The 16537-nt window shown below is 39.0% G+C and overlaps 1 protein-coding gene across 2 annotated transcripts in view; it reads left to right on the top strand.

The window, feature by feature from the left end:
* LAMP2 (lysosomal associated membrane protein 2) overlaps positions 1-16537 on the top strand; it is a 51447-nt gene that overhangs the window by 23248 nt on the left and 11662 nt on the right. For both annotated transcript variants that reach the window (XM_012556486.2, XM_004379579.2), the window contains exons 2-7: positions 3396-3514; positions 4547-4760; positions 8909-9067; positions 10421-10608; positions 11681-11803; positions 16195-16258. In XM_012556486.2, coding sequence (XP_012411940.2) covers positions 3396-3514; positions 4547-4760; positions 8909-9067; positions 10421-10608; positions 11681-11803; positions 16195-16258 — 867 coding nt within the window. The remainder of the gene's footprint in view (positions 1-3395; positions 3515-4546; positions 4761-8908; positions 9068-10420; positions 10609-11680; positions 11804-16194; positions 16259-16537) is intronic.

Genomic DNA, 16537 nt, shown 5'->3' with positions numbered 1-16537 from the left:
TTGTATCCTGTTAATGCCATGTATTAAGGCCTGTAGTGTTGGTCCTATTTTTTCTTCTATGAACTTTATAGTTTCAGGCTTTATATTCAGGTCTTTGATCCGCTTTGAAGTAGTTTTTGTATACGGTGTGAGGTATGAGAGGAAGTAGTATTTAAGATCAGTTAATCTGGCAGCACTTGTAGGGGCAGCTAGGAGACATCTGTAGTAATTTAAGGGTGGAGTGGTGGATTGGGAACAGAAACAAAAGGGAGAGGTTGATTTAAGAGAAAATTTGAAGGGAAAATAATTAATAGAATTTTGTGAAGAGAATGAAGTAGAAGTTGCTTCCAAACCTTTTGAGCCTGAGTCACGGTACGTGGTCTTGCCTTTCATTTGGAGCCAGAGGCTGAGATGGGGACAGGTTTACAGGAGGTAGAAGAATGAGTTTTCGTTTTGAATTGTTAACTTTGAGGTGATAGGCATTTGAGTAAAAGTGGTACCCGTGCAGTTGGAGACTGAGAAGTGAAGCAAGTTCTGTGAAAGGAATAGCTGTCTCATGGAGAAAGGCTGTGAAGGGAATGGAACACAGTGTGCCAGAGCTTTCACTGTGTTTCATTTGTAGGCATCTAGTGTTGATAAATTTGAACTATGAACTGGGCTTTCTGCTTCATAAAGTTTCAGTTCTATTACCTCAGGACACATTGATAAACCATAAAAAAAAAAAGACCCAAGCCAGTTGCCAACTCATGGCGACCCCATGTGTGTCAGAGTAGAATTGTGCCCCATTGGGTTTTCAACGGCTGATCTTTCAGAAGTAGTTTGCCAGGCCTTTCTTCCAGGGCACCTGTGGGTAGACTTGAACCTCCAGCCTTACGATTAGTAGCCGAGCTCAATAACCCTTTGCATCACCCAAGGACTCCTCACATTGACACATTGATACTGTAGCTATTTTTTTTACACTCTTTTGTTCCTGTTACCCTACTACCTTTAAAAAAAAAACATGATTTATAAACGTGAGACTTTTTTGGTTAGTTCTACAGTAAAACTTGGAAAAGCCAGAACCTTTGTGTCTCAGTCATCTAGTGCTGCTGTAACAGAAATAGCACAAGTGGATGGCTTTAACAAAGAGAAATTTATTCTCTCACAGTCTAGTAGGCTACAAGTCCAAATTCATGGTGTCAGCTCCAGGGGAGGGCTTTCTCTCTGTCGGCTCTGGAGGAAGGGCCTTGTCATCAATCTTCCCCTGGTCTAGGAGCTTCTCTGTGCAGGGACCTCAAGTCCAAAGGATGCGCTTTGCTCACAGCACTGCTTTCTTGGTGGTATGAGGTCCCCATGTCTCTCTGCGTGCTTCTCTCTTTTATATCTCAAAAGAGATTGGCTCAAAACGCAATCAAATCTTATAGATTGAGTCTTGCCTCATTAACATAATTGCCACTAATCTCACCTCATTAACACCATAGAGGTAGGATTTACAGCACATAGGAAAATCACATCAGATGACACAATGGTGGACAACCACACAATACTGGGAATCCTGGCCTAGCCAAATTAATACACGTTTTTGGGGGACACAATTCAATCCATGACACTGTGTAAAGTGGAAACCTGTCAGAGAAGGAAAAGTCAAATATTTCCTATTAAAGTGAGCCTTAGAAAAGTGGTAAGACTGTGCCTTGTTAAAGGTGAAAAACTTGGGAGACTCAGAAAAACAAGACAGTTCCATCAAGATCCTCTCACAGGTTTCTCTTTAATAGTTTGTGGATACGAAGAGAAGAGTATGCTAACGCTAGGGACTTTAAACAAGACCGAGAGAGCCAGGATATAAAAGCAGACTTCTCAGTTGATTAGAAAAATTATAAACTGGAGTTCTCAGCCCTGCTACAGGGTGGCCTTGGATCAGTGATGACAGCTCCATTCCTTATTGTACTTAGTAAAACCTACTTATGCCTCATAAGGTCTTTTTGAGTCTTAGCCAATACATTTAGTCACTGTCAGTATCCACAAGCTTTTAGCATAATATTATTGCTTGGTAAGGCAGCCAGGTCTCCAGAGCATGACGCTAGGCTTTTGTGTACCACTTGAAAGCTGTTGCTGAGGCACATCTTCTTGGTATTTCTCTTAGGACTTTGTTCTCCACAGTCTGTAGCATGTCCCTACCTGTAGATAACGGGATTGCGCAGATATCATAAAAGTGTATGTAGCTGTCTTAACAGGAAACAACTCATCCCTTGGGTGATGTGTGGGACAGTGAAAAATCCTTTGATGGTTTCCCATTATTTATGGTGCTGGTATGTTGGCTGACACATTTTCCCCCTGTGAATTGTGTTTTGAGTCCTTGGGTTCTTCAGTTTAATAGATAATGTCTCTATGTTTACCCCAGTGTAGAAGATGAGAGTCAAGTTAGCTGAAAAGTCCCAACGCTTTTCTGTCTCCATAAGGTTTCTCTGCCTATCGAGATAGCCAGGTTGAGAACTTAGGAAATGACTTTGAGTCCCGTTCAAAAGATTCATCAGCCCCTCTAATCAGTTGGATTTTAATGTGGAACAAAGTGATGAACTTTGCATTTATAAAAATTAACCCTTTGTTTATGGATCTAACAATGGTTTGGAACTCTGCTTCTTTGGTCACATGGTATGCATGCTTTAAAAGAGCTAGCCCACATCTGATCACATCAGAATAAAATAGTTGGGAAGACATCCACATATCATAGGTCATGTAGCTTGTGACAAGATTTAAAGCAGCAAGACCATAGGACACCAGATTATCGTTATTTTTGCAGAGAATGTTCCACTAGCTGGTTTGAAAGAAGCAAGAGTTAAATCCCTGTTCAAAGCTTCCCCTTACCTCATTTACCTTAAACAAAAGTCCTAACAGGCAAACTATAATTGCCTGAAACAAAATTAGCAAGGCACAAATGAATGTGGAAATGAGACAGTTGTCACCAGTCAGTGCCATTACCTAAGCATCCTAGGTCTGGTAACTATTCTTTTGGGATGGAATAATAAGCTAACTTTATCTATAGGATCTCCTTCAAATAGGTCTTTGAATGAGTGCTGAGAATTTGCATTTCTAACAAGTTCCCAATTATACAGAAGAATCACCTGGGGGTCTTGTTAAACTGGAATTCTGATTCAGTATATCTGGGGTGGAAATGCAGATTCTCAGCAGGGAACTTGTTAGAAATGCACATTCTCAGCAGGGGTTTGAACTGGCTCAGACCGGTTTGAAGCCCTGCTTCAAAATACAAAGAAAAACAGTCCAGGATACCGTAGGGATACCAGATATATTAAAAATACTTTCTTACATTTTTAGAGCTGGTTGAATTTCACTAGTGGATAGAACTTGTTTTTATTATATATATATTTGTTATTTTTGTAGTACAATTTTAAAATCTTATTTTTTAAAAATATATTCAGGAGCTATCCGGTCTTATGCATTGGAACTTAACTTGACGGATTCAGAAAAAGCTACCTGCCTTTATGCAAAATGGCAGATGAATTTCAAAATACGCTATGAAACTACAAGCAATTATTATGTAAGTAAACATTTCTCTTTGGGTTTTATAGTAGGAATTTAATTCTGACTCTTTTTTTTATAATCTTTTAAACACATTTATACAAATAAGATTTCATCTGTTGACTAACTTAGCACTTAAAATCTGTTTTTTTAAAACATATACACTTGAAGATATTCTGTTTAGTGCTGAAATGAATATTTCTTCTAATTCATGGGTTCTTTGGAGTTTTTCTTGGAGTTGGTTAAAGGCAAATGATCTGAAGACCATATAGTGTTCAAGTCTAACTACTTATGTGATGTTTTTAAAACATACTAACATCAAAGCTTGCCCTTTTTTAATAGCTGATTATTAAAATCCCCTTTATTTTGTTCTCCTCAGTCCTTTTTTAAAATAATTTGTTATTTTGTTGTTGTTGTTGAGAACATACACACAAAACGTACACCAATTCAGCCGTTTCTACGTGTATAATTCAGTGACACTGATTACATTCTTTGAGTTGTGCAGCCATTCTCACCCTCCTTTTCTGAGTTGTTCCTTCCTCATTAACATAAACTCACTGTCCCTTAAGGTTCCTATCTAATCTTTCAAGTTGCTGCTGTCAATTTGATCATATACACATAGATCTTAAGAGAGCATATGCTCAAGGCAGACCTTTTTTACTAGTTAAGCTAAACCATTGTTTGGTTTTAAGAAGACTTCAGGGGATATTTTTGGTTTAAGGTTTAAAGATTATCTCAGGGCACCTCAGACCTTTTGCCTTCTTATTTTCTTTTCGTTAAGGTCCTGTCGACTTACAACCTAATTTTTAAAAAATCAGTTTAAGAACAGCAGTTCAGGCCAGTCCCGTTTCCCTTGATGTCATATGTAAATTTGTCTCAAGGACTGGTTTGTAGCTGAAGAATCTGAGACTGGTTTGTAGAGCAAACCAAGCAAAGGGTAACCTGGCTATGGGGGTTGTATGATTTAAACGGAAGTGTCCCAGCCTGCATACATGTGTGGTACTCATTGCTGTCTTTTTGTTCCCTGCCTCCAAACTTCTTGTTTTTTTAGAAAACCGTAACCATTGCAGACAATGGCACCGCAGCATATAACGGAAGCATTTGTGGTGATGACCACAGTGGTCCCAAAATAGCAGTACAATTTGGATCCAGTTTTTCTTGGAGTGTGAATTTTACGAAGGAGATGACTACTTATTCAATTGATAGCATCTTGTTTTCCTACAACACTAATGACAGCACAACATTTCCTGAAGCTAAAGATAAAGGTAACCTTTAGAATTGGATTCATGTTATGTTCTTTTGCTTTCTATTAATAATACAAATGTAAATAATTTAAAAATCATCGTTATGCATGCCTGTCTTCCTAACAAGATAAGAAACATCACGTCTTCCCCGACAGCCTATGCACGGTACAGTGTTCAAGGTAGTGATGATATTTGCTGTCATTGCTTGAGTGCTTTATTGTGTACCAGGTATTACCCTAGGTGTATTACCTGCAGCATCTCACTTAATCCTTAATGGTAATCCTGTGAAGCAGATATTATCTCAGTTTTACAGGTAAAGGGCTGAGGCTTGATGAGATTCAATGACTTTCCCAAAGGTCACACAATCTAGTAAGTGAATGAGATGGTGTTTGAACCAAAGTCTGTTGAGCTACAGCGTTCATGTACTTGCCCATCATTATTTATTTATTATTCACTAGTGGGCATTCAATAAATGTTAACTGAATGAGAAAATCCTTTAGTAAAAACAAAATGTATACAAATTCAGGAACCGGAGACCAGCAGAAATGCTTAATCTTCAAGTCTTTTTACCATTTAGATAGGATCTTAACTGAAAAGTAAATGATGGTTAATTAAAGGTAAAATGACAGAAGTCAGCATTTGCTATTTTGAGACAGATTCAGGTCAAAATCAACTTGGAAAGGCATTGGCAATTAGGCCATTCTTGTAATTCCCAGAACTGAAATGTGTATTAAGACATTTTGAAGGCATGGATGGTGGAGATTATAATTTTACTAGGGATGTAATTCTTTCCTTTCTTCCCCCTCATCAAGATTGGGTTAACATGGTGTTTGTAGTAGCTTAGCTCTTCTCACAGATAGCATTTCACTTTGACCCCAGAAACACAGGTGGATGGGCTTCAGCTGCTCAGGCCTCAAGATGAGCGGCTCATTAGGATATCAAAGGATCACATTTTAAAGACCCAGAAGTGAATGAGTGCATGTAAAACTTGGGAGGTGTCGAAGGCTGAGACTTAGAAAGCAATCCTAGTTTTCTTTTTACTGATCTGTTAATTTGAGAGGATAACTAAGACAAGTGGTTATTGGTTGTCTTATGTATTTGGCTTTGTGCCCTGCATTGTCATTCAGAAGTAGCATAGTATTCACCCTTCACTCTCCAGAAGCATAAAAACTAATTGGAGAGACAAAGCTAAATTATTTTCCCAAGTTATGGAAAAAGATGGTAAAACATTAAGGTCAGTGTGATTTTTGTGTGTGTGTTTTTGTTTGGGAGTAGAGGGTTCGTAAATCTTTTCTGAAAATCCGAGGAAAGCTATACCAAACCCAAGACTGAAGCCACTGCCATCGAGTCGATTCCAACTCATAGCAACCCTACAGGACAGAGTGGAACTGCCCTGTAGGGTTTCCAAGGAGCAGCTGGTGAATTCGAACTGCCGACCTTTATTGGTTAGCAGCCAAGCTCTTAACCACTGTGCCGCCAGGGCTCCAGGAAAGCTGTAGACTCTCCCAAAAAAGAAGAAGTGCATAGTAAACTTTGCCTATGGTTCCGTAGTCCCTGATTAACCACTGTGCCACCAGGGCTCCAGGAAAGCTGTAGACCCTCTAAAAAAAGAAAAAGTGCATGGTAAACTTTGCCTGTGGTTCGTAGTCCCTGAGCCCATCTACGACTCCATCTGATTGGGAGTCCCTGATTTATATGTGTTCTAACAAGTGGTTCTGATTAGGAGCAGAAAGACAAGAGAGGTCAGTGTGTTGAAGGAGTCAGAAAGCTTGGTAGGATAAGTAGGACCTGAGCTGAAACTCGGCTAATGGTCAAATTTGAGTAAGCAGAGAATTTTGCAGCAGGCTACTTCCAGCAGGGGGAAGCATGGTATGAGCAGCAGTAGCTGGAGCTGCCTGATTAAAATAGAGGCTGTGTGTATGTGGGAGGAGGAAAATAAAGTTGGCTAGGTGCAGTGGGCCTAAATTACCAAGGGCCTTGAAGGCCAAAGAAAGGCATTTAGCTTGATGGAGTAGGCACTGGGGAACCATTTTACGTTTTTAAGCAGGAAAGCGATATAACAAAAGCAGAGGCAGTAGTTCATAAAAAAAATTCTGCAGGATTAATTTGGAAGTGAGGAGAGTGCAGGCAGGGATGCCAGCTTAAGAGGCTGTTATAGCGATCAAGGGATGATGTAATAAGTGCCTGGGCCAAGAAGGTAGCTGTAAAAATGGAGGAGGGGGTTAATCTGACGCCTGGTTGGAGGAAACTGTGGACTCTAAAATGTTAACACCTATCCCTCCCCCCTTTTATCTTAAAGAAGGGGAAGATAACAATATTTTATTACTAGTTTCTATGTAATAAATTATTTTAAACTATTTGGGATTTAAAATGACTTCCTAAATGGACTTGATGATTGTTTTTGAAATAAACCACTATTTTATTTTTAGGCATCTGATTATTGAAGTGTAACTCCGAAGCGCCTGTTTTTTTTTTTTTTTTTCCCCAACTTTTCATGATTAAAATACAGAAAGGTACAGGAGGGTACTACAGTAAACCCAGATGAACCCATTACCCAGAATTAGTAATCATTTTTTAGTATTTGTTTTATCTTTTTATTTATTTAAATAAACACAGATGCACTTAAGGTTTCCTGCATACTCACTCCCCAGTTCCATTGTTCCCCTCCCCTCCCTGGAGGTAAGCACTGTCATGAATTTGTTGAGTATTCTTCCTGTCAGTGTGTTTATATTTTACTACATATGTATATATCTGTAAAGGAGCCCTGGTGGCGCAGTGGTTAAAGCACTCAGCTGCGAACCAAAAGGTTCGTGGTTGGGACCCACCAGCCGCTCTGTGGGAGAAAGACGTGGCAGTCTGCTTCCATAAAGATTACAGCTTGGAAACCCTATGGGGCAGTTCTACTCTGACGTATAGGGTCGCTATGAGTCAGAACCGAGTCAACAGCAGTGAGTTTGGTGTTTGGTTTTGGTATACGTCTGTAAAGGATGCATAATTTAAAAAGAAAACTTTTATAGTTACATAGTGTAACTCTATTATAGCTACAAATTGTTTTTTTTACTGAATTTGTTTTTGAGATCTATCTGTATACAGTAAGTTCATTTATGTTTACTTACGTGAACTGTCAAAAACAGTTTTAGGAAAAATGTTCTAGTTCATTAGTTAAAAAAAATCCTCTTAGCCATCGTGGGGTGGGGGTGGGGCAAGGTAGCATTAATTGGCTGCCTTGCTACATGATGGAGAAGTACAGAAAGCAGCCTGTGTTAAGGACCTTGAATACCTTCCTTGCTGCTTCTCCAAAAGAGACTAAGCCACTTGTGTGAATAAGTGTGATCATAGTCATTTGAGGTACACGTGTGTGCGATTTTTCCCAAGTTTCGCTGTCGGCATTATAATAAAAAGTCTGAATCTGTACAGAATTGCTGTTACTTACTGGTTTCGTATTCTGAAGATTTCCTGAAATGGAATAGTCTTTAAATTATGTTAAGAGAGAGCTTCTATAAGCTCATTATGGCTGTTATAACTAATTTGAGGAAATTGACAGAAAAAAAAGGATATACTATAAAACCTTTGATTAATCCACCTATATTCTTCCTTGTTTAATCACCAGGTCCTGTTGATTCTACCTTAGATATGCATCTTTCATTTGGCTTCTGTGCTGTCTCCCTGTGGCCCCTTATCGTCTTAGTTTAGGTAACCCCTCGCCTTTCACCTTAACTAGGTCATCAGCCTTCTAACTGGTTTTCCTCTTAAATAGCTTCCCTTAAAAAGTTTTTTCCCATGCCTGTCTGCTACAATTTTGTTATCTTCCTTAAAATAAGTGTTCTTTATTTCCTGCTTTAAAAGCTGAAGCTAGACCTCCATTGCTAACAAAATAAAGCCCAAACTCTCCTTAGATAATAGAAAGTGCTTCAAAGTGTGACCACCCACTTGCAACTTGTCTTTTTCTTTTCATTCCTCTTAACTTCCTCCCCCTTAAACTCCCTGCATTCCAGTGTTCCAGTTGCCGTAGTAAATTTGGCATTCCCTGAACATGGGATGCCTTTTGTCATTTGGGGGATGAGGTGGAGCAGACAGAGAGAAGGAGAAGGAAGTCTATATAAATATATTTATATTGACAGCTTTTTCCTACCTGCTTGGAAACAACTATTGTCAATCTTGTTTTATAGGAATTGTTACTGTTTATGAACCTGTGGCAATTAAAATTCCATTGAATAACGCCTTTAGATGCAAGAGTTTATCAGCTTTAAAAAAGAATGATGTTGTTCAGCAGTACTGGGATATTCTTGTACAAGCTTTTGTCCAAAATGGCACAGTAAGCACAAAAGGTGAGTACTTTAAGTTTATATTTCTATACTTGAGTCCTAATTTAAGATTAGAGTGTACCTTACAGCTTTAGTCGAAGTCGTTATCTGAGAGCCTTTATATATTAAGACTTATTTGTAGCTTGCAGACTGTGAAGTTTGTTTTGTTGTTATTGACTGTAAAGTTTTTTTTTTTTTTTTTTTGTAAATAATAGCAATTCTTATTCTTGTGGAACTTGCAATTCTAAGTTTATGGTGTACATGTCGTGGAATGGTCTTTCAGAACCTCTACCTTTAGTATTTCAGCTGATGAAACATAATCTTTAAAAGCAGATCTCAAATAGCTTGTTCATCAGGTCTTTAACAGTTCTAAGGCCAAAGTTTAGAAAGTAGATTTCTGTGTTCTAATCTTTAATTTTGTAACTTTCGTATGAGTTTATGGAATCCCTGGGTGGTGTGAACAGTTAAGCACTCGGCTACTGACTGAAAGGTTGGCAGTTCGGATCCACCTAGAGCCACCTTGGAGGAAAGTCCTGGCGATCTGCTTCTGAAAGATCCCAGCCATTGAAAACTCTATGGAGCACAGTTCTACTTTGACACACATGGGGTCGCTGTGAGTCGGAACTGACTTGATGGCAGCTGATTTGTTTTGTTTTGGTTTATATGACTTTATGGAAATGTAATAATTTCTCATTCACCAGTTCTGGAAAACTACCAACACTTCCTAAGAAGAGGTTGAAATACCTGTTATCTGTTGTAAAAAAAAAAAAAAAATTGCTGTCGAGCCGATTCCGACTCATAGCGACTCTATAGGACAGAGTAGAACTGCCCCATAGGGTTTCCAAGGAGTACCTGGTGGATTCAAACTGCCAACCTTTTGGTTAGCAGCCTAACTCTTATCCGCTATGCCATAAATAAACATAAATAAAAGGTTCATTTGTATTTAAATTCTTTGTGTGATTTCTAAAGTTTTTTCTGGTGGATAGTATCCTTCCTTATAGTGGTTGTACATAGGGAGGGACAAAATATTTTCAAACCTAAATCTCTGAATTTCACTCAGAAGCAGGTGAAGTGCTTTGGGAATAAGGGATTTAAGGGTGTGAAAAGACAGGCGCGCAGCCAGATGTGAGTAGATAAAGCATTTCTGTGTGTCCTGAGCTTGTCTGCTGTATCTTACTCTTAGAATTGGTCTGCTTATAAAGCAACAGTTTGAGCACTTCTGTCTCATTTAGTTTAAAATATGTGAACAAAATATTCCCTTCCTCTAATATAATCCTCTTGGACTTCTATTGTGAGAAATATTTTGTTCCTGCTTGGCCTTAGGATTTGAGAAAAAAGTCTATTTTGTCCTTTTTTTTTTTTTTTTGCTTGTTTTAGAGTTTCTGTGTGATAAAGATAAAACGTCAACAACAGTGGCACCCGTCATTCACACCACTGTGCCATCTCCTACTGTAACACCCACTCCAAAGGGAAAACCAGAGGTTGGAACCTATTCGGTTAATAACGGCAATGGCACTTGTCTTCTGGCTACCATGGGGCTGCAGCTGAACATCACTCAGGATAAGGTATAGTTGTCTGTTTTTATCGATGCATTCTTGGTGTATTTCCTTTCAAATATATTCTACCTTCAGCCCAAGAGTAGTCATTATTAGAATTATTCCGTTTTAAATGGATATCTGATATTGGCTTGTTGAGTTTGATCAGTTTGGAGTTCCTCTAACCATGAAGAGTTATTGTAGCTTTAAAAATGTCTTGGCCAGCAGAAAACCTAGCAGTTTAAAGAACTCTTTGGGATTTAGATTCTATTTAGTATCAGTAGATCAGAATACAAATGCCTGCCCTTGAGGTCACCTTTAGTGAAATAACAGATTGGCACACAAAATAAAGGATATATATTACCCATGAGTACGGGGTCCCATTAAAAAGCAATCTGTATGAGACCAAAAGGTCAACGATTAAGGCAGAGATGAGAAGACAAGGGGTAGAGGGCAAGGAAACTAGAGTTCTGGAAATGGAACAACAAGAACGCAATTAGTGAGAATGTTGACACATTGTGAAAAACGTAACTAATACAACTAAACAACTTGTGTATAACCTAATTTGCTGTGTAAACTTTCATCAAAAACACAATAAAATATTATTGAAAATAAAGAATACAAATACCCGATCTTTAGTTTAGTCCATTGAAAATCTAACTCCTTCACACTTTTATCTGAAATGCCCTGTAGGTTGATGTATGGGAACAGTGCAGCCATCTGTTGCGCCAACTCGGATTGTATAGAAATGCTCAAGTGCATAACGGCACTTCTAGCTGCATTGTTCCACTGAGGCTACAGCGGGAGAACCAACCAACAAATCCCGTGGCCAGGGTGCTGTGATTTAAACAAGCTAGACAGATAGCTCTTGTGTTTTCATTTGGCTCATTACTGAGGAAGCTTCCCTCTTTCTTTTTTAACAGTCTTCTGAGTCATAGCTTGAGGGTCTGTGCCAACTTTGTTTGAAAGTAAAACACCATAAATTTAAGTATCCAGACAGAGGATTTTTTGTTCTACACTGACCTTGATATTATTAGAGTATAAGGCTTGCTGCAGGCTTTTATTATAATCTGTATTTTTCCCCTCTTTTCTTCCCCTGAAGGCTGTTTCAGTTATTAACATCAACCCTAATACAACTGACTTCACTGGCAGCTGCCATCCTCAAACTGCTCTACTGAAGCTGAATAGCAGCAACATCAACTATCTTGACTTTGGCTTTGCTGTGGTGAGTAACATAATTTTCTAAAGTTTAGTTCATTCTCTTAGAAACACATCTGAAAGTCTGAGTAGTTGTCTGTGGGGGAGTATTTAGCTTTATTTTCCATTTCAGCACTACTTAATTATAAACATTGATCCATTGATCCCTGTTAATCCGTCAGGATCTCCTCAGAGGTCTGTGGGCTGGACTCTTGTATTAATATTCATCAAGAGTGGCCATGCTCCATCCAAGGCACAGCAATTGGTCTATTTGCCTGGAGTAACAGAGGAAGGAGGAGAGTCAGGAGTAGAAGGGAGGATATGTTACCCTCTGGGTAACACTACTGAATATTTTGATCAAAGATTCCATAGAAGAATCCTGATCAAAAGGGAGGAAATGCAGAATAGAATTTCAAATTCTCATGGACTCCAAACTTTCTGGAGCCATAGAGGGTAGATGAACCCCTGAAACTATTGCCCTGAGGTAATCTTTGAACCTTAAAACAGAAATATCCCTTGAAGTCGTCTTAAAACCAAACAATAGTTTAGCTCAACTAGAAAAAAAGGTCTGCCTTGAGCATTATGCTCTGTTAAGAACTATCTTTATGGGATCAAAGTGACAACAGCAACTTGAAAGATTAGAGACCTTATAGGGCAATGAGTTTATGTTAATGAGGGAGGAACAACTCAGAAAAGGAAGGTGAGAATGGTTGCACAACTCAAAAAATGTAATCTGTGTCCTTAAATGGTATATGTAGAAACTGTTGAATTGGTGTATGTTCTGCTGTATATATTCTCAACAACAACAACAAAATAAATTAAAAAAAGAGTGGCTGGGCTGCTATTATATAGACTCTAAAATAGGAGCAAAAATGAACCCACATCAAAAAAGCTATATATCTCATCTAGATATGTGCAAATAATTCCATGATGATAGTTTTCTCTGTTATTGGTTAGAAGAATTCATGTTTGTCTACTCTAATACTTTAGGCATTTTGGAGGATATACTGTTTATAATCAGAGTTATCGGTAATACTACTAGCTAACTTTGAGTACTTATTATGTACAAGGCTCTGTCTAAGTACATTGCATGCATTAATTCATTAAACCAGGATAGTTGGTAATGGCAACATGCAGGTTTTTGTGGTGGTTCCTGCTTATATCCAGGGCTGAACCTAAACAGAAGGTTTCAGGTTAAGCATACCTGTTCTCCCTCTTACTAGCAAAAAGTAATTATCAGAGACCTTTATTTCTACCTTCTGAGAAGCAATTATTATCCCCATAATTTTTGTGAGGTCTGTATGTGTATACGGAGCCCTGGTGGTTCAGTGGTTAAGAGCTCGGCTGCTAACCGAAAGGTCAGCAGTTTGAATCCCCCAGCCGCTCCTTGGAAACCCTATGGGACAGTTCTACTCTGTCTTATAGGGTTGCTATGAGTCGGAATTGATTCGATGGCAATGGGTTTGGGGTATGAGTATACATGTTAATGGCAAATGGGAGTAGGGGAATAAGTAGTGCAGAGATTGGCTCTTCAGCTGTATGTGGGGGGAAAATGTTGAGAATCACCAGTGTAAAGCACAGTTTCTCAAACTCGGAGTTTTTGTATAAGTGGAGAAAAAGAAGTTCTGCTTTTAAATCAGATTGCTTTATCTAGGAACGGAGAAGTAATCTCAACATTTGGTATATAAAAAGTAGATATGTTGTTTAGTTGTTTGTTTCATATCTGAACTTGGTATCTTGCATCTAAAGCATTTTTCTCTATAGAGTGTATGCCGAGTAATTGAGAATGATATTAGGCAATTATATTTGAGAAAGGTTTACAAAATTCTGTTTTCCTACCATTCAAATCAGTTCTCTGTTATAGTACAAATACAACCAGTGAGTTACTATTAGAAACATCTAATTAAGCTTGTCCTCTCCAATATGGTAAGAAAGAGGAGGTCTCCTCAGACAGATTCTCTTTTAAAGTTATCTCATCGAGATTATAGTCAATAAGAATGAGGAAAGTAATACTTTGAAGTTCATTCCCTTTTGAGTTCTTTATAGCTATGGATAGGATCTTGAAAAGAACATGGTTTCTTCTGAATTTCATGGGGAAATATTTAATATTTAACAATTCCACTATTTAATTTACATGGCAGACTGTTTTAAAATGTGATCCAAAATAGTGACATCTTAACCATAGTACAAGCATTTTGAAAAGTCAAGAAACACCTGCAGTGTCACCAGAGTTCAGTGGGTCCCCTATCACCTTCAATCCTGGTATGGTAGATGCTTCTAAGGATTGTTTATAGAATTTGAGTGTCTTACGTGCAGGATGCTGTAGTGGGATACAAAGAAGAAGGCCTGTGTTCTTAAGGTGCCCACAGTTTAGTGTAAAGATAGAAATGTACAACTTTTTCAGCCTTGTTTTGTGGAAGGCCTTCAATGCCATGCTAAAGCTTTTGAACTTGATTCTGTGGGCAGTAGAGTATATGGTGGATGGTGCATCCTCAGTGGGATGAATGTTGTACCAGAGGTAAAAACAAATGCTGTGGGAGAATCGAGGAGGGAGAGGTTCATTTTGGCTGGAGGAGAGTCAGGAATGTTTGATGGAAGGGGTAGCATTTGAGCTGGACCTTCAAGGATGGATAAGATTTATACATGTGGAAATAAACAGAGGACTGTAAAAGTACAGGTTATCCTTGGATAAAGGCACGCAGTCCAGTACAGCTGGGAGAATGAGGCATGTGGCATGCTTTGTGAAAGGTTAGTATGGAAAAATAGTTGGGACAAACTGTGGAGAGCCTTGAATGCCAAGCTGAGACATAGCGTAAGCAGAGGAGGGACATAAGGTTGACAAATCCTCCTTTATGCTTCCTCCTGAAATTTCTTCTGAGTCTGTCCTTTTGTTTTCATTCCTCACTGCTTGTGCCCTGGTGATAGCTCATATTACCTCTTGCCTAGACTATTCAAACAGCCTTCTAACTAGCTTCTTTTTCCCTCCCCTTCCCTAACCTTCTTTTGCATCACCTTAATCTTCCTAAAGCACAGTGATTCTGTGTTGCTCATGGGTAACATCTAAACTCCATAGCAGGGTAGTTCAAACCCACTCCCACCATACAGTGTAATCTGCATTTCCAGCCTTTGTTTTCTTTGCTTCCTCTTCCTGAATTTTATGCTTCCCTCCCACTGTCCTCTGTACACATCCTGTGAGGCAGGAGAGCATAGTGGTAACCAGTACTTAGGCTCTGCAGCCAGAGTTCCTGGGCTCAAATCCCAGCTCACTAACTGTATATCCTTAGGGAAAATTACTTAACTCAGTGCTTCCATTACCCAGTCTCAAAATGGAGATCATAACAGCACCTACTGCATAGGGGTGTTGCGTTTGATGATGCTTCATATGTAAAACTTTAAGAATAGTGCTTGGCACTTAGTAAGTTCTCAATAAATGCTGTCATCCTTGTGAGTATGGTTATTTTCTAACTGCCTTTGCTCATGCTGTTGCCTTCTGGAATGCCCGTTTTCCACTGGTTTCCTAACTAAACTGAATCCTGCGCAGGTCAGGTGCCCCATCCCTAAGCTTTCATTACTTTTACTCCTCCCCTGCGTAGAAGTAATATCTCTCCTATTAATTTTCATAACTTATCACTTTCTGTTTTGCAATATGGTTATTTATGTATTTATTTTCTCTTCCCTGGCAGATTACCAACATGGTGAGGGCAGGGTCCAAGTCTGATTCATTTTGCCAGCTCCCTGGAGCACTGAAACATGTTACTTTAAACATAGCAAGCGCTCAAATTAAAATGACTGGCTGAAAAGATTAGGAGCCCTGGTGGTGCAGTGGTTAAAGCGCTTGGCTGCTAACTGAAAGGTCGGTGGTTCAAACCCACCAGCCGCTCTGCAGGAGAAAAGATGTGGCTGTCTGCTTCCTTAAAGATTACAGCCTTGGAAATGCTGTGGGGAAGTTCTACTCTGTTCTTTAGGGTCACTATGAGTTGGAGTCGACTCGACAGCAGTGATTTTTTTTGGGGGGGGGGAGCTGATCAGATGAGTGTTTCAGAAAGATACCTCATAGCAATGAGAAGGAAAGATGAGAGTTGGAGAGGCTAAAATGCAGTGAGACCAGTAAAGAGGCTGTTGTGATCTGGGCTAGAGGTAAGTGGTAGGAGGAATACAATTGAAGGAGTGAATTGCAGAGTGTCCAAGAACCACGTGATTATAGCTGGGGTCCAAAACTTAGAAACTAATGCAGAAGCAAAGGGTTGCAGTCAAATTTTAAGTTCTCCTTTATTTATTTGCAGTTTATTCTGCTGACCCAGGTCTAATCCATGGTTTCATCTTCTGTGTAATAATAGTATTAGCTTGCTTTTTTCCGTAGATATTAGCTGTACCTGTAGACAACTGGGCTATATTAACTGGAAGCTCTTTTTCCAACAGAAAAATGAAAACCGGTTCTATCTGAAGGAAGTGAATGTCAGCGTGAACTTGGGAAATGGCTCTGGTAAGCATTGGCCTGGGGCAGAAGAATGTGGGTTAAACTGAAGGAACAGAAACCATAATTGTCTTGTTACCAAATAGTGCCTTATTTAATGGGACAGATGATTCTATGTAAAAATTGTACCCTAACCACAATTTAAAATTAATAACTTAGAACTAAGGTGTTCAACCTTTTGCAGTATCCCATATTTTCAAAGTATGGAGGATGATAAGATGTAGCTGATTTTAGACTCTAGAAATATCTATAGAAAGATAAGGGAACCTAGTGATAGTAAGAATTGCT

This window comes from Trichechus manatus, unplaced genomic scaffold (genome assembly GCF_000243295.1).
Source record: "Trichechus manatus latirostris isolate Lorelei unplaced genomic scaffold, TriManLat1.0 scaffold00066, whole genome shotgun sequence".
Taxonomy (NCBI): Eukaryota; Metazoa; Chordata; class Mammalia; order Sirenia; family Trichechidae; genus Trichechus; species Trichechus manatus.
This window is presented reverse-complemented; position numbering and strand designations above follow the sequence as displayed.